General features: G+C 47.0%; 3 protein-coding genes across 4 annotated transcripts in view; 1 reads left to right on the top strand and 2 right to left on the bottom strand.

Annotated features, from left to right (window-relative positions):
• Nucleotides 1-8753, top strand: part of LOC126518078 (putative methyltransferase DDB_G0268948) — a 28143-nt gene extending 19390 nt beyond the window's left edge. For both annotated transcript variants that reach the window (XM_055065075.2, XM_050167934.3), the window contains 5 exons: nucleotides 1339-1499; nucleotides 2329-2527; nucleotides 4311-4408; nucleotides 5302-5436; nucleotides 8526-8753. In XM_055065075.2, coding sequence (XP_054921050.2) covers nucleotides 1339-1499; nucleotides 2329-2527; nucleotides 4311-4408; nucleotides 5302-5436; nucleotides 8526-8613 — 681 coding nt within the window. In that variant the 3' untranslated portion in view covers nucleotides 8614-8753. The remainder of the gene's footprint in view (nucleotides 1-1338; nucleotides 1500-2328; nucleotides 2528-4310; nucleotides 4409-5301; nucleotides 5437-8525) is intronic.
• A 3218-nt stretch (nucleotides 8754-11971) lies between these two features.
• LOC126520743 (ubiquitin-conjugating enzyme E2 Z-like) lies at nucleotides 11972-13522 on the bottom strand. Its single transcript, XM_050169525.3, has one exon. The coding sequence runs from the start codon at nucleotides 13504-13506 to the stop codon at nucleotides 12703-12705; it is 804 nt and encodes a 267-aa protein (XP_050025482.2). The 5' UTR covers nucleotides 13507-13522; the 3' UTR covers nucleotides 11972-12702.
• A 1086-nt stretch (nucleotides 13523-14608) lies between these two features.
• Nucleotides 14609-15283, bottom strand: LOC140216490 (ubiquitin-conjugating enzyme E2 Z-like). The gene has a single exon (XM_072286809.1). The coding sequence runs from the start codon at nucleotides 15281-15283 to the stop codon at nucleotides 14609-14611; it is 675 nt and encodes a 224-aa protein (XP_072142910.1).
• Between the last annotated feature and the right edge of the window lie 5822 nt (nucleotides 15284-21105).

The following is a 21105-nucleotide window of genomic DNA, read 5'->3' as shown; positions in this document are numbered from 1 at the left end:
GCTAGGTGACTATTTGTTACCGTTCCGTTTCAAAGGAGATGCCAATAAATCATCGTTAGCTGAGCAACTCAAGCATGCTAGGCGACTATTTGCCACTGCCGTGTTTCAAAGGGGATGTGAATAAATCATCATCATTACCTGAGCAACTCAAGCAGGCTAGGTGACTATTTGCCACTGCCCGGTTTCAAAGGAGATGCCAATAAACCATCGTTACCTGAGTAGCTCGAGCAGGCTAGGTGACTATTTGCCACCGCTCCGTGTCAAAGGGGATGTGAATAAATCATCATCATTACCTGAGTAACTCACGCAGGCTCGGTGACTATTTGCCACGGCCCCATTTCAGAGGGGATGTCAATAAATATCATCATTACCTGAATAGCTCAAGCAGGCTAGGTGACTGTTTGCCACCGCCCCGTGTCAAAGGGTATGTCAATAAATCATCATCATTACCTGAGTAACTCAAGCAAGCTGGTTGACTATTTGTCACCGCCCTGTTTCAGAGGGGATGTCAATAAATCATCATTACCTGAGTAACTGCAACAGGCTAGGTGACTGTTTGCCACCGCCCCGTTTCAGAGGGGATCTCAGTAGATCATCATCATTACTTGAGTAACTCAAGCCGGCTAGGTGACTGTTTGCCACCGCTCCGTTTCAGAGGGGATGTCAATAAATCATCATTACCCGAGTAACTGCAACAGGCTAGGTGACTGTTTGCCACCGCCCCGTTTCAGAGGGGATCTCAGTAGATCATCATCATTACCTGAGTAACTCAAGCCGGCTAGGTGACTGTTTGCCACCGCTCCGTTTCAGAGGGGATGTTAATAGATAATAATCATTACCTGAGTAACTCAAGCAGTCTAGGTGACTGTTTGCCACTGCTCAGTTTCAGAGGGGATGTCAATAAATCATCATTACCTGAGTAACTCAAGCAGGCTAGGTGAATGTTTGCCACCGCCCCGTAGCAAAGGGGATGTCAATAAATAATCATAATTACCTGAGTAACTGAAGCAGGCTAGGTGACTATTTGTCACCGCGCCGTGTCAAAGGGGATGTCAATAAATCATCATCATTATCATCATCGCGGTAGCGGCGGCGCCGGTCATGCGGGAGAAAAAAAATGAACCAGAAAGCTCGCCTTCACGCATCCGTGGCAGCGGCATTGCATTAGCGTCTCTACATTGCCTGAATAAATCCTTCCATGTCACTTTGTGTGGACATTCAGTAAACGCAAACTCGTGTTTCGCCTCTTTATGCGCTTACACAAAGCTTCGCTGTATATAGATGCCAACTTGTTGGATTTGCTGTATTTTTTTCTGTTTGTCTTTAACTGCGCGACAGGTTTCATGCAAGGATGGTGTTTGCGTTGACGTCGGATGCGGTCCTGGACAGAGCACGGAACTTTTTTGCCCGCACTTTAGGAAGGTCGTGGGCACCGACATCAGCGAGACACAGATCAGCATAGCACGAGCAGCTTGCACCGCTAGGAACGTGAGCTTCGAGTGAGCCACGGGTCTCTACTATCACAACGGAAGCTTGTTCCCCCTTCACTGCTTTCTAGACATTATAGCTATGCAGAAAGTGCCATATTTCATTTCTTGGGCAGCTTTTTATCTTGCAACCGACTGCACCGCATTTTGTATTGAAGTGCTAAATAGCTGTAAGGGTTCTCTTATCACCATCCTTCATTCATTAACAATTTAACGTTGCAGAAAAGCGGAATTGCCGACATCTGCCGCAATTATTAAATCAGTCCAGCACTACCCAGCCTCTAGCAATAAAAATAAAATAAAAAATATTTATTTCTCTATTCTATTAGCCTTCTCGCGTCGCCATGGTCAAGGAGTATTCCAGACTACCCTCTAGCCGCGAGACTTCGGTACGGAAAGTTCTCTTTGATTGGTAGTTCCAAACGTATCTGCGCAGGGCTACCCTATAGACGCTCATATGTAGTATACGTTTTGCTGGGGCAGTTCTGTCGAGCAGCCCGAGAACAGCGGCAAGTTATCTTTCTTGCGCCGACGTTCAGATAGAAAATACATGAAAGAGTATGCATCTACACTTGCAGCCACCTTGATGAGGACTCTGTGCACATTCAACTATTTGAATCAACCATGCTTTGAAGTAATCAAGACGCGTCGCGAACACATCCCGGTGGCATGGCGCATGTTGCTTTTTTTTATAATAGCGAGCTAAACTAGTGCCTCGTATGCTGGCTAAACGCGGGTGCTTTGCCAGTTTAGTACACTGCTCAAAACGCGTTTCCTTGCCCGGAAAATTCGAGAGCCATAAACTCACAGACCCAGTATACCGCGAGTGTAAACGCTGCAGGGTGGCCAACGCCGAGTCCCTTCCCTTGGATGCCGGCTCCGTGGCACTGGTGTCGACGGTGAATGCGCTGCACTGGTTCCACTGGGATGCCTTCTTCGCCGAGGTTCGCCGGGTGCTGGTGGACGGCGGCGTATTCTGCCCGTCGATGTACCGGCTGCGCGCCGTGGCTGAGCCGGGACTTGAGGACTGCCTGGAGGAGGTGCCGCGAATTCTTCAGCCTCACCTGTTCAAGCGATTAGGACGGTTTGCCGTAGCGTTACTGCTTTATACCGATAACGACTCTATCAGAGGTGCCGCGAATTCTTCAGCCTCACCTGTTCAAGCGATTAGGACGGTTTGCCATAGCGTTACTGCTTTATACCGATAACGACTCTATCGGTGGTAGGGGCTATATGCGCGCAGTATATACGTGTCCCTTGGTCCGAGGTTCTTGTCAACTGCCACTCCAGTGATTCTATTTACAGCGAACTTTGCTGCGTAAAAAAATGGGTTTGTCACGTCTGCGGACGTATCTGCAGTATACGTACGTGGTTTGTTTCTTCCCTGGGATAACGTATAGACTCGGATATTGAACCGGGAAAATTGAGGCGATAAATTGGGTTGTTGCCCTCTAATAGGCCGGTAGGCGCGATTTCCTGGGTAGACCATGTGCGTATTTGGGAGATATCGAGTGGGTAGCAGGAGGATCAGGCACCTCCTATAAAGGAATTATTGGGGAATGTGCCAGCGTATCAACCATTGATGCTAGCCACCGCATCTTAACGTTTATGATCGCATGTAAAAAACTGGTCCCTGCTAAAATGTTTTATGAAAAGATATATTAAAAAATATGAGTTTAAACAATTCCCGTTTGGCCATTGCAACTACAGTTCCACATGATGTCTGGAATAACTAATCTAGTTGAAGCTCACCACAGTTGGTTTCAAGAGCTGGTGCGAGCTTCACACAGTGAGCACAGTTTTGCTTTTGCGTGCCACGCCCTGCAGACCGACTGCTTTTTCTTTAAGTTGGCGGCCTGTAACCGCCTTACGAAATTGTTATTACGAAATTACGAAATAGTTTTCTCACATAAAACGCAGTACAAGTGAACGATAGTTGTCAGGCTTTTGTCACTCCACTGTACATCATCTCGTAGATATGCCTGAAGGGACACTAAAGAGAAAGAGTAAGTTGTAATAATAAATTATCTTTCTACAATACGCAAAAAGTCACGCCTACCCTTAGCGGAGACTTGGTAAGTGAGGTAAAGACGCGAGAACCACAGACAAGTGGCGACGCCGCCTTCTATTTCCTGCACCATTGCCGAGACGTCACTGTTTCTGAGGGCGACCGCCCGGGCCTAGTTACCCTTACGATAAAGATGGATTATATTGATCTCTAAAAGAGGTACAGACTGTGCCTACCAAGTTTCAAGAAATTTCACTTTGCCACAGTGGCCCATTTACGAGAAAGTAGTTTGAAATTTGTGACGTCACACTGACATACCGGTTCAAAGGTTCCAGCTCAAAATTCAATATATAATATTGTGACCTTCATTTGCACTTTTAATAATCAACTTCTTTCAGATAAATTAACGAAAAGAGAATGTTGAAAGTGTAATTTGTGAGTCTCAATGTAAGATTGCGTGTTTCCATTTAGTAACTCCATAAAGCACATACTTACATGGCGATGTATCAGAACGATCGTATTTTACCATTTACTGGCGAATCAAACTAGAACATCTAGTGAATGGAACTAGGTGCCTGACAAATATGGTGTCCTATAAGTCACGTATACCATGTAGTGTATATGTACTAATGAATATCGGTTGCAGAGAAAGAGAAGAGCCGGCTTACTACACCGTAAATGTCCAATTGCATTTCCAGTCATAGTGGTAGGAGAGGAAGAAGGGAAACGGAGATGCGAGATATATTCGACCCTATTTTGCTTTTGCCATTTCGCGGGCGATCATTTGAATCTTTTATTATCTATTTATTCTTCAGTTTCGGTACCAGGAGTTTAAGGGCTACCTGACTGCTCAACACGACTTCTGGACGTACGGCTACGAGAAGACGGAGGTCCCCTTCAGTGACGTTCACAAGTGAGCAATACGACACATGTTACACGTTATCGCGCGCGCGTACTCGCTCCCTCCCACCTTCTCTATCACACTTCCTAGTTGTGTAGGTTTGTGCCTAATTTGTTGGTTCGACGTCAGGGCGAATTGCGTATTGCAGAGACACACATACGGACAGAAAAAAAGCCGACAGACGAGTGCTGACTATAGATAACAAAAAAAACAAAGGTGTTTCAGCAAACCGCGTATTTAGAAACTTATCGCCATGTGACGCACGCGATTCACTTTCATAGAAAAGTGAACTCTTCATCTGAAACGTACACAGATGGGGTTCTCACACAACAAGAACCCAGTCGCGATATTGTTCCTCCCTCTAGAATTTCACGCGTAGGCTTGGCACCACTTCTGTTGACAAAACTACGCTTGCGCAAAAGTGGTTCACAGCCACACGAATTTTATACAGAAAAACAAGCCGTTCATAGCACGACCACCTTTTTTCCCCATTGTTACACTGTTATCTAAGCCCATTATTAATCGGTATTTAGCGCTAGTCTGTCATCCCGTTTCTGTCCGTCTGTGCGTCTGAGCTATGATTTTTCGATCGTGGTCTTTCTCGCTGTATCTTTCTGTGCCGGTGGTGCTCCTGCTCCTTTAACGGTTCGCTTCTGCTTGCACAAGAGTCATTATCAGACAGGGGCAAACTTATCTTTAATTTCAATCACAGCTACCAGTTACTTTCTGCGAAAAAACACTGCAGCTTCTCCAGAAAAGTGGATCAGCTGACAGTCCGTGTCAGTTGTTGTTATTCTACAAAGAAGTAATTCGAACAGTAATAGTTTTCTGCTGGAGGCGAAAAATAGACATTCTTGATTTATGATAGTCGTGCCCCACCGCTCTTCTTTCTCTTGTGTGTACAGGAAGGACTTTGCAGTGAAAGAGAATACGACGTTGTCGGCTGTCATGGCATGTGTAAGGACGTGGAGTTTTGTGATACGAATGGAAGAAAAGGAACCCGAGCGTGCCAAGCAGGCTCTCGAGAGACTGGAGACGAGGTGAGTGCTGGCGCACGCTTGGTGGTGCTGGTGTTCCTGGGGTCTGTGAAAATAAAATCATCACAAAGGGGTGCCGAATTGCGCCACCTTGAGAGAAACTTGGCGAGTTCATTCAGCGGATTCCTTGCCTCACCAGGACAAGGAGTAGGAGCCTCCTGTCTCGCGGAGAAGTCAAGGTACCTTCAACGTTATGAATGAACGAATTAATGTTTATCCGTAGAAAAAAAGCCTAGGGCCTATTGGCTTAATTAGGAAACCATGAACAAACCAAGATGTATGCACTGAAAGATAAGCAGGGTAATATCATCAGCAATCTCGAAGGTATAATAAAAGCAGCGGAAGAATTCTGTACTGACACTGACCTGTACAGTACCCAGATGACTCGGGAGTACTCTATTCGAAACAATAATGAACAGTATACAGAAACTCACTGCTATAACTACAGAAGAGGTCAGAAGGGCCTTGCAAGGCATGAAACGGGGAAAACCGGCAGGAGAGGATGGAATAATCGTCGATTTAATCAAAGATGGAGGAAACGTAATGCTAGGAAAACTGGCGGCTCTCTATACCAAGTGGCTATCGACTGCAAGGGTCCCAGAAAACTGGAAAGAATGCAAACATTCTACTAATCCACAAAAAGGGCGACGTTAAAGAACTGAAAAAATATAGGCCCATTAGCTTACACCAAGTATTATATAAAATATTTACCAGAATAATCTCCAAAAGAATAAGGGAAACATTGGACTTTAGTCAACCAAGGGAACAGGCTGGCTTCAGGAAAGGCTACTTTACAATGTATCATATCCATTTCATTAATCAGTTTATCGAGAAATCCGCAGAGTATAATAAGCCTCTCTATATGGCTTTCATAGATACAAAAAAGCATTTGATTCAGTAGAAATACCAGCAGTCATAGAGGCATTGTGTAATCAAGGAGTACAGACCAATTACGTAAATACCCTGAAAAATATCTACAGAGATTGCACAGCCACCTTAATTCTACACAAGAAAAGTAGGAAGATACCTATGAAGAAAGGGCTCAGACAAGGAGACACAATCTCTCCAATGCTATTCACTGTGTGCTTGGAAGAAGTATTCAAGCTAATAAACTGGGAATGCTTAGGAGTAATGATCGATGGCGAATACCTCAGCAACCTTCGGTTTGTTGATGACATTGTTCTATTCAGCAACACTGCAGACGAGTTACAACAAATGATTGAGGCCCCAACAGGGAGAGTGTAAGAGTGGGGCTGAAGGTTAATATGCAGAAGACAAAGATAATGATAAATAACCTGGCAAGGGAACAAGAGTTCACTATCGCAAGTCAGCCTCTAGAATCTGTGAAAGAGTACGTTTGCCTAGGCCAACTAATCACAGGGAACCCTGGCCACGGGAAGGAAATTCACAGAACAATAAGAATGGGTCGGATCGTATGCGGCAGACATCGTGAACTCCTGACTGGGAGCTTACCGTTATCATTGAAAAGGAAAATATACAATTAGTGCATTTTACCTGTGCTGACATATGGCGCAGAGACTTGGAGACTGACAAAGAAGCTTGAGAATAAGTTAAGGACCGCGCGAAGAGGCGATGGAGCGAAGTATGCTAGGCATAACTTTAAGAGACAGAAAGAGAGCGGTTTGGATCGGAGAGCAAACGGGTATAGACGATATTCTAATAGACATTGAGAAAAAGAAATGGCGCTGGGCAGGTCATGTGATGCGCAGATTAGATAACCATTGGACCATTAGGGCGGCAGAATGGGTACCATGAGAAGGGAAGCGCAGTAGAGGACGGCAGAAGACTAGGTGGTGCGACGAAATTGGGAAATTTGCGGGTGCTAACTGAATTCGGTTGGCGTAGGACAGGGGTAATTGGAAATCGCAGGGAGAGGCCTTCGTCCTGCAGTAGACATAAATACGCTGATGATGATGATGACGATGGTGAAGTGTGTTATAGACGTCTATTCTGGCAGACCTCTGCGGCATATGCCTGCATAAGGACCGTATAGTCATGAGACTGTGGGTATCATAAAGTGGCGTCGTCCAACCTGCAAATGTTCTGGCGCTGTGTCTCCTATTTTTGCCACATATGCACTCGAAACCAGAATAAAGAAGAGTTTTTTTATACTTTGTCAGAGCGCAATTATCTCACTTTAATGACCGCTAGTTCTTTGTTGGAGTTGAAGCTACAGTTCACCTTAACTGGTCAACCAATGAGAAGCGCGATCACGCTAATGTACTGACTGTTTCAGAAATAAGATTGGTTAAGCAGCACGAAAGACATAAAGCGGGGGCGCCACCTCTCGCCGGTACGGTAAAATACGAGTTCTATCGTAACGGTGACAGATGGCGCCACGTTTCGTTACAGCGAAATCGTGATTTTCTTTAGTGGCGTAGAGGCAGATGGACGCGCGCTTCAGTTTTCTTGTTAACGAGACTGGGGCAGGTAATGCTAACAAACCTGATATCAAAATGAACTCACTGAAAAAATGCTGCTCGTTTGCGAAATATGAGCGGAGGTTAGCCAGTGGTTTAACTGAAAGAGTTATGTAAAGTTGACGGTCTTATCCATGCAACACTTTGCATGTGTTCCTTGCCTGCGCGTCCACTCAATGGTTGTCTCTCCTCATCAAAAGCGTTGGCTGCTCACTCACGCTCAAACCAAAATGCATTTTCTAGCTTCCGCTGCAACGCCACAATTGTTTTAGAACAGAGCACAGAATCAACTAGTGATAACCCAATACGCTTTGCGCAGAAGTAATCATTTATCACAGAGTTTTCGAGTTGTCGAGGCTATCCTTTTTTTTGTTGGTTTTTCATGTGTGCTTCGTCTTTTTTCAAGGCACTAATGAGCTAGTTGGTTACGAGTATTATGAAACATGGTTTAAGGCGCAATTTTAGATGGTCCTGTGTATCTCGCTGTGTCCGATTTAAAATTGCGCCGTATAACCATGTTTCGTAATAGCTTTTTTTGCTCTTATTGTATTCAGGGATCAAAAAGCAAGCTGTGTGTATTTAAGCCATGGTGACAGCGCTAGAATGGTTTAGTCCCTGAGATGCCCTCTGCCCTCTTGGTTCTCGTTCCAGAATTCGCTCGAAACTTGGCAAGCCCGATGAAGATGATCCTGAGGTTCAAGTAGCGTACAGAGCATCTTACATCCTGTGTCGGGAGTAAAATACGTGGGGAATTATAAGAATATGCTCGTGCGCGTGCCTCTGGTTCAGTAAATGCATTACTCGAAGAATTAAAATATACGTCTGGCCGGCTCACGCCATTCTGCAGAGGGGACCAATAAACTTGTTGTTTACAGTTTACGATTTACCTGATATCTCGAAACTTAGTCTTTTTTTGTTTTGTCAATGGTCGCATCTAACCAGGTGAATGTTGGTAAATAAATGTAAGTAAATGCCTTAATCGAACAATTAAAATACGTCTGACCGTCTCAGACAATTCTGCAGAGGGCACCAATAATCTTGTTGTTTACAGTTTACGATTTGCGCACACCTCGGAACTTGGACTTAGTCTTATTTTTTTTTTGTCTGTCTTGCATCTAACCAGGTGAATGTTGGTCAGAAAAAGAGAAACGTGAACCAAAATTCTGGGGTTTAACGTTCCAAAACTGCACTGTGGGTCATAAGGCACTCCGGATTAGTTTTGCCGAGTTATGTACGGGTGTGGCACGGCGCACTTTCGATCGCGATCGCGCCCAATCGGCATTGAATTTCTCGGTCGCGATTTTCTTCCTTGCGCAAGCTACGAGAGGGAGCCAATCGTGCTCGATCGCGATCGAAAGTGGAGGTGTGACACCAGCACTGGAGTCACACTCCTGCTTTCTGTGGGCGCATATGCAGTACCTCTTGTTTTGACCACCCGGTGTTTGACGTGCACCGAAGGTGCGGTGAACGGGCGTTCTTGCATTTGGATCCCACCATAACCCGGCCGCGGGGTCCGGCAATCGAACCCGAGACGTTGTACTCGGCAGCACAATGGCATGGCGACTGGGTCATCGCGCCGGACAAAGTGTCACCAATCACGATGAATGAATGTAAATAATGTTCCTGCTATGGTTTGAGGCAGCCCTCTTCGAATCAAGGGAAAGAAACGAGAGAGATTATCGCTCGGGATGTGCCAAGATCACAGCATAACGATTAACGAAATGTTAAATGCCAGTTTTAAATTAAATAGCGGTACGTTAATTGACATTTGGGTCGAGGCTTCCCACATTCTCCAAGTGTTCCTGAAGTATCCATCTTCCCTCGACGCCTTGTGCCTTGTTTAGAAGGTAGTACGAACATCATTGGACACATGTCGGAGCCTACATATTTCAGTGGGGACGGAAGGGGGGGGGGGGGGCGATGCTTAGCGCGATGGTATTGTTTAAAGCGAAGCCTTCCTGGCGACACTTCGCGGATTTTGCCTACCTTAGCTGCTGCAGTCTTGCCGAATATCTTGCCGAATATGTTGCCAAATGTATCCATGCCATCGCCGTCGGCGACGGCAGAAATGCGCCTGGAGTGTCCATGTAGTTGCTATCGCAATAAACAGTAAGTGAAAACGTCCATTTTCAAATTCACATTTCATTCATTTCCATTCTCAAACTTTATTCCAAGTTTGTTCCGAACGTGTTTCATCGGCTACAATTCGTAAATTGGAATACGTGCCGTCAAGTAATTATTTAGAAGGTAATTAGTGGATTTTTGTTAATTGCTTTATTATCGGTTTCGATTGCTCGTGCAAGTAATGTCTGCCTCTTTGAATAATCGAGCGGAAGGGTTAGAATTATTCTATCTGCCAAAGGCGATTTTTAAATATTCTGTAAAACTTATAAACGATCACATCATAGTTGGTCAATGATGTAGTCCATAAAGGTGCGTAAACAAGACGAAAAATACGACTATACTAATCGCTTTTAGTTTTGTAGCATTGGCAGCTTCACGAAACCTCCGCTTCACGTAGATTCAAAAGATATATTGTCGGGTTTTACGTGCCAGAACCGCGATTTGATTATGAGGCATGCCGTAGTAGGGGATTCCGGAATCGAAGGCCCTTTCTTAGGTCCAGAAATATTTATACTGTATACAACATTTGTTCGATATTACAGCGAAGCTATTTATGTGGACCCTGCTCCGTCGTTGCCGGAGTTGGCTAAAACTATCATCATCAACAATGGCTCGAGCGTCGTCGTCTTCTTCCACAGCTGGCTCCGTTGCCGCTCGTCATTCCAGCGTAGAATTTCACTTCTCTTCTGTCGTCGTAATGAGGAGGCCACGTTTACGGGGGTATGAGCCATTGCTTAAGGGGGTATGAGCCATTCACTGTCTTACGTGAGGGACAGATTTAATTTTGAAGCCATTTAATTTTGAAGAATCGGAAGTGGCAAACCCGGGCGGATGCTGGTATACCACGCCACCGAGCAAACTCGATACATCGAACGCAAGCGACAACGGCGGACTGCGGGCACAACCGTCACTGACGTCGTTCTCTCCATCGCAGCCGAACGTGTGGGTAACCTCATTAAGAAACACAAATGCGTCAGTCAAACCAATCCAAGCATCTCCATCGCCTTGCGCCCAATATACGAAGCTTTGGATTAGTGGTTCAGCACATTCCATCTCAGCTGTAACTATGGGAAGACCACAGGGCTGAGCAACTTGCACGCGAAAGCACGGCAAAACACAAACACTAACCTCAGGCGCAAAAAAAAAAAAAAACCACTGTTAGAATCGCAAAAAAAAAAAAAGCGCTCCTAAAGCATGCTTACCACGCGAAGCACGCGAAAGCCAAAATGAGATGAAAGAATGATGAAACAAAATATTTACTAAATATAGAGTGCTTGCGAAATTTGATTTGCATGGTGTAACCCTCAGTGCATAACACGTACAGCTTCGCTCTTCGACCATCTTCGCGGACTGGAACGGGTGGTGACCTTTTTTTTTATTATTAGATTCCTTGTTTGCAGTTGGGCTTGGAAAGTTGAGTTATCTTGTTGAAAACCGAGCTGGTGTGGTAAAATTACTTCACGCTTTCTCAAAAACCCGAGTAACCTCTTGTACAGTACGCGTTCAAATATTTTAATGAAAAAGCTCAATACGGATACCTGCGAGAGTTAGTCTCCCTTTTCTCCACGTTTGTATATAACCGCCACTCTAGCAACTTGTAGTAATTCAGAAAATCGCCTATCCTCATGATAAGATAACAAGTATGTACTATAGAGGAAAGCTAATAGCGGGCACTGCTGCCTTAATCGGGTCCCCTTTAATGTCGTCTGGTCCCACTGCACTGTAAAAGTGAAGACTGAATACTTGGCGCTCAGAACGTAATACAGCATGGAGGGTTAGGGGGCAAGTCATGACCTGCGAGACTGGAGGGCGCCGACAGCGTGCGCTGTCCAATCTCAGATGCCATGCTTCTGTCACACAGGCTCAAACGAACGCCACTATAAAAATAAAATCTGGCACTGTAAAACTTGCATTAATGGGAATGATTGGTATAGTATGTAGAAAAATGTATCTGCAATTTCACACACAACCACTGAAAAAAGCATATTACAGCTTTTTTATTGCTATTTTGTAACCGCACAATTAAAGTTTGCTTAAACCACTTGGGCTTTACGTGTGCAGTTGTTTTTGTTCTGATTTGCAATACACAAATAAATTACAGAATTTTCAATTATACATGTCGTTAAAGTCAGACGACGTTCTGTAAGTAGCACTCACCATGCGTTAACGCTGATTACGGTCACCCAGCGATTTCATAATGAAAAATGGGCTTCAAGACCGTTAACAAAAGAATGCACAAGGTCATTCGAAGCAGAAGGAAAAATAAATAAAAAAATCCATGCACTTTCCGTTATTCCAACAGCGGTTGAAGCAGCGCTGAAAAAAATCTGCATGGACACTAGGGCCACATTTCCCTCTGGAATACTTATTCAAAGATTTTGTGGGTTCTTTGTGCACATCACCAGTGAAGCCAGCCGGCTTGAGACAGTATCGCTGAGCAGCCTCCAGATGCGATCGGAGAGCGTGACCGTTGGCCAAGAATCGTTGGTTCAAAAAGCACTCCGGAGTTCGCACTGCGGTTGGGTCACAGATAAACCACAGCCACAGGACATGCCACGAGTGCATACAGCGCGCACATTCTTGATGGACGCCTCACATGCGCAGCCGTCGAGGCCTCAGTACGTCACCAAGTAGTCAAGTTCACGCGTCGGCGCGTCACGCAGTCCGTCACGTCAATGCTGCCGCCGTACCGAATAACAGATTACTAATTTTTCCTTTGCGCTGCAGCTTCGTTCCGCTGCTTCACTCTGTCGTTCAGATTCTTCAGTCGCGCCACCAGCGTCTCGTACTGGTACACTCCCTTGACGTTAAAAAATCGATCACGCAGTGGGGTACCGGTCAAGTTTAGGCGTTCTGTGGCCATTTTTTCGTACTTGTCGTACGACTCCGAGAAAGTTTTGAGCACCTGCTCCCTCAGAACCGGTGGACACGGTGAAGTGCCGTCGAGGCACGCTTCGACCGTGTCGCACACTGCCACTCTCATTGTCTCGTGCTGCAGGAACGAGTTGTAGTTGCTCTCGTAGCCGAGGATCTTCGTGAGCGGCGACAAAAACGACGCGCCGGGCTCGTTCGCGAAAGGGTTTTCGTTGAGCAGCGACTGGATGGAGATGAGCACGCTCTCGATGGTCTGCGCCGGCGTCCACGGCGGTCCGAACCAGGTCCCGAGGATGCTGAGGCAAACCTTGCCGCAGGCGTAGAGGTTCGGGTTGAACTCGACCCGTCCGGCATCCGTCGTCATGATGCGCACCTTGGGCGGGTTCACGGGATAGGTCGAGGGGCACTTCAAGATGAAGTAGAAGATGCCGCCATCGTACGGCGTGTCAGAGGGGCCCACGACTAGGGCGTGGATCTTGGTCAAGTCGTCTTCCTGCGGAGCGATGAAGATGCCGTACGGCGGCTGGGCTCTGAAATTGGCGATGTCCTTTTTGACTCGCATCAGGCACTGCGGAGATGGCTCTTCGTTCTCTGACGAGAGCGGATCCCAGGAATTTGGAGATGGGGCGGCCATAGTTGCTTTCTTCGTCTTCCCGCACTGGCTTGCGCCCTGATGGCGCGCGCACCGACGATGAAGAATAGAACCTGCGATTGCCCCTGATCTCACTAAGATCGCTTTTATTGCGACAAATGTGTACGAACAATATTTGTAAGCCGGGCGGACACCGCAGGAGACCGAAAATATAGAGCACAATCACGCCGAAAGTGTTGAGGCATTTTCCAAGAACGAGCGCGTTTGTCTTTCTGCTTAATCATCAGCGTAATGTTCTTTTGTTCCCCGTGCGGGGGAGTGGGGTTAGTGACTTCCCTTCCATGTGCGCTGCACGCAGAGAGTAAAAGCCTCGTAAAACCGGCGCTAGGTCTTTTTGCTGGAGATCTGCAACTGTCGGATCCGATCTGTTCACAGGACACGGTGTTCACTTCCTTCCACCATTTATCTCGTTAACTGTTTGCGCGGCTGGTAAACGCTGCGCGCTAGAAGGGGTGACGCGCAGCGCTGTCTACGGCACCTGCAGCCGCAGTGTATTATTGTGAATGCTACTTCTGATCAGCGGCAAGCTCAACGATGGCGAGAAAACGTAATTCTGTTACGTGAAACTTGAAAACAAATCCCTTTTCCAGCTACCGTTTGTTTTGGGTGAGCTAGCACGCCAAGCAACATCCCGAGCAAATGGAGGCTAATAGCTTCGCTGTGAAAAAATGCATGTACTTGCCCGTTACTCTCCCGGTGATTGAAGAAGCGCTAAGGAAACCCCCATGAACAATAATGCCGCATTTCCCTCTGGAGTATTTATTCAGAAAATTTGCGGGCTCTGTGTGCACATCACCAATGAAGCCAGCCGGCTTGATACAGTAGCACTGAGGAGCCTCCAGACAGGACCGGTCGGTGTGACCGTTTGCCAAGAATCTTTGGTTCAGAACATACTCCAGAGTTCATTGGTTATAATGCGGTTGTCACAGACGCACCGCAGGCGCGGAAAATGGCGCGGACAGATAAAGAGGGCACATTTTTAATGGACGCCTCACATATACAGCCGTCAAAGTGTCAGTACGTAACAAATTTGTCAACGTCACGCGTCGATGCGCGAAGGCCGCCCGTCGCACCGAATAATAGATTACTTGTTTTCCGCTTGCGCTGCAGCTTCGTTCCGCTGCTTCACTCTGTCGTTCAGATTCTTGAGCCGCGCCAGCAGTGTCTCGTACTGGTATACTTTCTTGACGTTAAAAAACCGATCACGCAGTGAGGTTCCGGTCAAATTTAGGCGTTCTGTGGTCATTTTTTCGTAGTCCTCGTACGACTCCGAGAATGTTTTGAGCACCTGCTCCCTCAGAACCGGTGGACACGGCGAAGTGGCGTTGAGGCACGCTTCGACCTTGCTGCACACTGCCGCTCGCATGGTCTCGTGCTGCAAGAACGAGTTGTAGTTGCGCTCGTAGTCGAGGATCTTCATGAGCAGCGAGAAGAACGATGCGCCGGGCTCGTTCGTGAAAGGGTTTTCGTTGAGAAGCGAATGGATAGAGATGAGTACGCTCTCGATGGTCTGCGCCTGCGTCCACGGCGGTCCGATCCAGGTACCGAACTCAACCCGTCCGTCGTCCGTCGTCATGATGCGCGCCTTGGGCGGATTCACGGGATAGGTCGAGGGGCACTTCAAGATGAAGTAGAAGAGTCCGCCATCGTACGGCGTATCAGAGGGGCCCACGACCAGGGCGCGGATCCTGGTCGTCTTCCTGAAGAGGCCGTATGGCGGTGGGGCTTTGAATTCGGCGATGGCCGTTTTGATTCGCATCAGGCATTGCGGAGATGGCTCTTCGTTTTTGTGGTATAGTGTCTCCCTCTGGAAAGATCTCCTGTTAACTGTTCATTCATGTTGTGGTCTAGTTTAGCTAGATGGCGCACCCCCTTCGGTCACGTGTTGAGCATTTGATCAATGAGGTAGTGACATCTGGCAAGAAAGTGTTTGTGCAATAAACGGCCGCTTGCCGGCCGAGTCCTTTGTCTGGTTTCAACTAGAGCGGTTGTCTCTGTGCCTCCCTCTCTCGCGTCGGCGTCGTCGGGCGCTCGCCACGCACTCTCCGGACGCCGGGCTCCTGCCGCCTGCCGCTGCCGACACAACATCTTTTGTACTCTGTGATGGGAAGACGTTGAATGCGTCTAAGTTAACCCTAGTGGTAGAAGATTCAGCAGTTAGTACATTGTCTACAAGTGATAGAGACTTTTTGTACTCATATTCAAACTTGGATAGTCATTCCAATGACTGGTCTACAGCTACATCATCTCTTTATAGTAATAAGGAGCAGCTAAGTAGCTCGTCTGACTGTATAACTTCCGAGTCTACACAGTCAGCAGTCGTCTCTGACTCCGTGGGGGAATCGCTAGCCTCCCAGGACATGTTGGGACGTCGAGAGGAGCTTCCTGGGCAACCCTCTTCAGCTTTGTGCGACACCAACATTCATATGTCAAACCAGGGGGAGGGAAACAATAGTGGGACGACTGGGTCTTCAAAGTCGACCGATACGCGTCGCAACCCCCAAAGTTCTTCTGAGGTACGCACACGTCCTCATCGTAGCAAGAAACGGCCTCCGTGGCTCGATGATTTTGTTTCTTAAGTGTAGGACGTGCTTCGTTCAATACAGACGTACAATGTATTTTCTTCGGCGCGGTGCAGTGAAACTTGTACTCTGTGTTGCTTATCGGGTTCTGTGTTGCTTTGTCTGCAATGCAGTGTGACACCTGCATATTTCTTTGTGAAGTGCCAAACGCACCGGAAGCACGTCCATGACTGTCTGTGTTCTTGTGCCTTCAAAGACTGGTGCGTGTGTGTGAACTTGGGGGGGGGGGGGGGACAGAAATTATTTTTGGACGTAAGTACGTGTGCTGTGGGTACGCGTTTCACTGAATGCTTACTCTGCTTTTCCAGGTGGGGATGATGTGGTATAGTGTCACCCTCTGGAAAGATCTCCTGTTAACTGTTCATTCATGTTGTGATCTAAATTAGCTAGATGGCGCACCCCCTTCGGTTACGTGTTGGACATTTGACCAATGAGGTGGTGAGATCTGGCAAGAAAGTCTTCGTGCAATAAACGGCCGCTTGCAGGCCGAGTCCTTTCTCTGGTTTCAACTAGAGCGGTTGTCTCTGCGCCTCCCTCTCGCGTCGGCGTCGTCGGGCGCTCGCCACGCGCTCTCCGGACGCCGGGCCCCCGCCGCCTGCCGCTGCCGACACAACAGTTCTCTGATGAGAGCGGATCCCAGGAATTTGGATGTGCGGCCGCCATGGTTGCCTTCTTCATCTCTGTGCACTGCCTTGCGCCCTGAGGGCGCGCGCACCGACGAAGAAGAATAGAACCTGTGATTGGCCCCGATCAGAATAAGACCACTTATACGGCGTCAAATGTATAGTTCAACTGTTTTGCCGCTAGGAACATAACGTACGGGCAGAGTTACGCTAGTTATAGCCTGTTTGCTGTCGTCTGCCTCCGCGATCTATTCCAACGCTCGAACTGCCATTTCGGCAGGCGCAGAACGCTTGTGTTGGTGGTGAACAAATAAATTCACAAATAGAAAAAAAATGTGCGAATTTTTTGCGTGTTAATTGCGAGATTAGAGGAGGAGGAGTGGTGTAAAAAAGACAAACAAGCACAGGTGGCAGCTGCAATTCCAGACGGCATAACTTTTCCTCGCCTATCCTCGGTAGGAGACTGAAAAATTGTTTTAAAAGATACATAGGATAAAACAGCTTTGTTGACTTTATTACAGGTGGCCTAATGTCAGCGGTGACATTAGAATTTCAATGGCAGAGGATCTAGTAAAAGCTTTCACAAGTAATTCCAGCTCCAGATGCGTGGAGGAAATTGATCGAGTCTGTTTAAAGGAAAGGTGAGCGTAGCTTTTTTGAAATATTGCTAGATGTATGGATTAGTTTAAAGGTTGCAAAAGGGATAGCAGTGCTTTAGAAGGTGCTGCACTGCAGGCCTTGTGTAAAAACTTTGTTTCAAAACTGCCAAGCTAGCTTTTCTGCGTGGGTACGTCGGCAGCATAACGGTGGTGCAAAAGATATGTCGAAGTGAAGCAGTATGCGTAATTGTCTTTTTGAACTTACGGCACAATCATAGACAAGTTTTAAGAGTTAAAATTAGCGGTAATAGTTCTGTCGTCGAATGTTGGGTAGTTTCCAATTTCTCATAAAGCGCGGAAGCGAACTTTGCAATCTAAACAATGAAACTGTTGTGAACTTTACAAACTCTATAAACAATGTTGCCTAATGTTCAAGAGCTGTGCGGTTTGTTGCTGCGTTAAAAAGGCGATAGGAGTGGCTATTAACGCTGTTTTTGAGAGCAACAGACTACACGCACCGACAGTTTTCAGGTTCGGGCAGTCAACTTTTGGAGCCAAGTGACCGAGCAATGCCTTGGGACATCACTGTCACTGTGTTCGCAAAAATGATCAACTATGCAAGCACTTCGTAACAACAAAACAGCCGCCATTCTAATTACAACTCCTACAGACCCAGTCAACTGTAGAGTAGCAGACGAACGGGTCATAAAAGCGACACCCACGACCAATTGTTGAACGAGAGTGGTGCAAGGCAACTCCTATAGAAGTCGGTTATCTATGCACGTTTGGAGTTCCAGTAGGTCGTGGTCTGATGCTTGCCTACTTGTCGGGTGGCGACTCTTCAGGGAAGATAAAAGGCTAGCTACTAAATTTCAAGTTATTGCAAGAACATATTTGCAGCCTTGGCACCCATTCTGCGGCAAGCCTGCACGAAATGGGTGCCAAGAGAAGGGAAGCGCAGTCGAGGACGCCCGAGGAAGAGGTGGTGCGATTAAGTTACAAAATTTGAAGGCGGAACATGGAATGAGCTAGCGTAAGACAGAGGTGGAGAATTGGAGATGGCTGGAAGAGGCCTTCGCCCTGGGCAGTGTACATAAAGATTGGATGATGATGATAATAATGACGACGACGATTTGCAACCTACTTTCTGTTGTTACAGAGAGAGAGAGAAAGTTATTTATTGAAAAGGAGAGTTGCTAGCCCTCCACATATTTACCTAAATGCTACCCTGCAGGGAATGGGACGAAGGGGATGAGGTCCTAGAAGAAGGTGTGCAGAAGAATAGGAAAGAAAATGGTGCAGGTGTTGTGATTTTTTCGGCAGCAGAGTAAGTGTCCTAGGCGATGGAGGTAGGTAATATTGATAAATCTGGATGGTTAAGGGTTAAATAAAAACATTCTTGATGAGATGATGTGGGTGGGTCACAGTTTAGAGAGCCAACCTGTTGATTGAACAGAAAAAGAGAAGTTCAAGATTTTGCGCTGTTTCGACGGACAAGACCAGGGACCCAGCATCCGTGTCACAGTCAAGGGGCCTTAGTCGAGCTTTTCTATGTTCATCTTATACCGTTGTCGCGCGTCTCTGTAAGCTGGTCACTCAAGCAAGATGTGCTCTTGAGACTCCGTGGCGTCGCAGTGCTGACAACTTGCTCCGGTAGATGGTCACTTCTAAAAAGAAGGCGCTTCGTGTATACAATGCTTAGTCGTAGATGGTGATAGAGGCGCGGTTTCAGATGGCGTGGTAGACATTGTCGTAGCCTTGATTGGAGCTCTAGGTCCACGTTGTACAAAAAATGGTAGTTGGCTGAAGTTGAAGACCAACTTCTATTCCGTTCCGTAGGCACATATCGCTTTGCCCAAGATGAAGCCTCACTTTCAAACAAAAGCACTTTTATAACTGATGTTGTCATGGCTATCGCGGGCTGCCTTAACAGAACTTTGACACCTCACCCGCATTTCACCCACGCCTCACCCGCATTTCCATTACCTGCTATACCGCAATATCCTGCAGGCCACTGAAATGCTACCACATGTCCAGGGTTAGACGCCAAGTGGTGCAGGCATGCCATACGTCATGGACCAAAATGTAATTGGTTGATTTAGTGCTTTTCGTGCAAAGGCTTCACAATGATGCTTTCGAGTCTGAAAATTGCCCATTGTTGTTGAAGTCGCCGTAGTGTTTATTTCATCGCTTGTTTCATCGCACACAGTTCGGCGGATGTTGATGACATTACTCACTCAGCCGTCAGTAAATATGGACCTTGTAGCAGGTTACTTCATGCTCTTGTAGGTGGGTGGTGCCTATATAATTCTGGCCAATGTCACGACGCGTTTAACGTTAGGTTTCCGGCATTTTAATAAAGTTATTCCTATCCTATCCTAGCGTCTGTATATTAATAGTGTCTGTAGAGAGACACCTCACTACAGGCATGTTTTTCGTGGAGTCTATACCAGGGATGCAATTCCGAATGTGTAGAGGAAATGTAGCGGCATCTCCCGTGGCGCCTGTTTGGGGTTAGTCGAATTCGGCCTACTGCAGCTTGACCAAATCCGGAATTCTTTTCAGTTTTGTTAAGACTCAAGAGATTATTCTTGCCTTGAACCCGTAAGGAAGCGGTGTTATACCGACAACTTCAGGCGGAGTCGTTATTCATCCTGGTGCTGATGAGGCACGTGTGTCCGAGTGTTTATGTTAGTGACCTGTTACTGAAGTACTAAGGCGCCAAACAGACGACACAAGAAGAGACACAGACGGGTCGTCTGTTTGGGGCTTTAGTACTTCAGTAACATGCACCAATTAGCCCCCCAAAAGATGTTCTTAATGACCTGCGTTGTGCGTGCCGAAAGGAAAGAGCCACTGCAGCTCACGTCCCTTGGGACTGTGCCAAAAATCCGCACGAAGCTGCAACGGCGACAGTGATCCCGCCGCGGCTCGAGGCCGCAACGAGGTGCTACGATCACGAGGTCCAAGCCCAGGCCGTCCAGCAGATCTCGGCGGCCCTCGAAAGGCAACGACCGAGCCAAACCGGAGGGAGGCTGCCACCCCAAAAGAGGGGCAGGCGCGGTCGACCAAAGGGAGTAGTGCGGCCACGGCCGGAGTAGAGGCGCCACCCTCCGGGAAGACGTCATGGCCGCGTCACGGTGACGCCTCCCTTACAGGGGAAGGCTAATCGTTCTGCAGGCATTCCTGATAAAGTTGCTTCGCTCGCTCGCCTTGAACAAAATGTTCTATATGTATGCAGGTCAAAGGTTAAGGTGGTTAAAGGTTAAAGGGTAAACTTAAGGTTAAAGTGCTTGTAGGAAACGCATATATATTGATAAATACAGGAATGAGGCGAAGGGCTAGAAAAGGTAAAGCTGTGAACAAAACAACAGTGCGGAGCCATTAGTTCAGCTTTTATTTTCGCTACCTTTGTATACCCTACCAGAAATATTCTCCTTTTCTTCTCCCTCTCTTATAAATGACACGTGACTAGCAAAACATCCGCGCCTGCGACCAGCAGATTTCACCCAAGTGACGGTTTTAGAGGAGCTGCATAGTCCCCAGTTCAAGATCCAGTTCCTCTATCCCTGAGTGATGAACGCTCCCTGAAATGTGGAATGAATGCATGAAGGCTTTATTGCTTTAAAAGGTTTCCGCTAAATTAGCATGATTTCAGTCCAGGGCTCCGCTGCATGGTGACTTCTTCGGTACTCCTGGAAGTATAGTACATTACGCAGCGTTCGTCTTTATAGTGACGCTCTAGGTCACACAACCTACAAGTGCCCATATATATAT

Source organism: Dermacentor andersoni, chromosome 3, assembly GCF_023375885.2.
Source record: "Dermacentor andersoni chromosome 3, qqDerAnde1_hic_scaffold, whole genome shotgun sequence".
Lineage (NCBI taxonomy): Eukaryota > Metazoa > Arthropoda > Arachnida > Ixodida > Ixodidae > Dermacentor > Dermacentor andersoni.
This window is presented reverse-complemented; position numbering and strand designations above follow the sequence as displayed.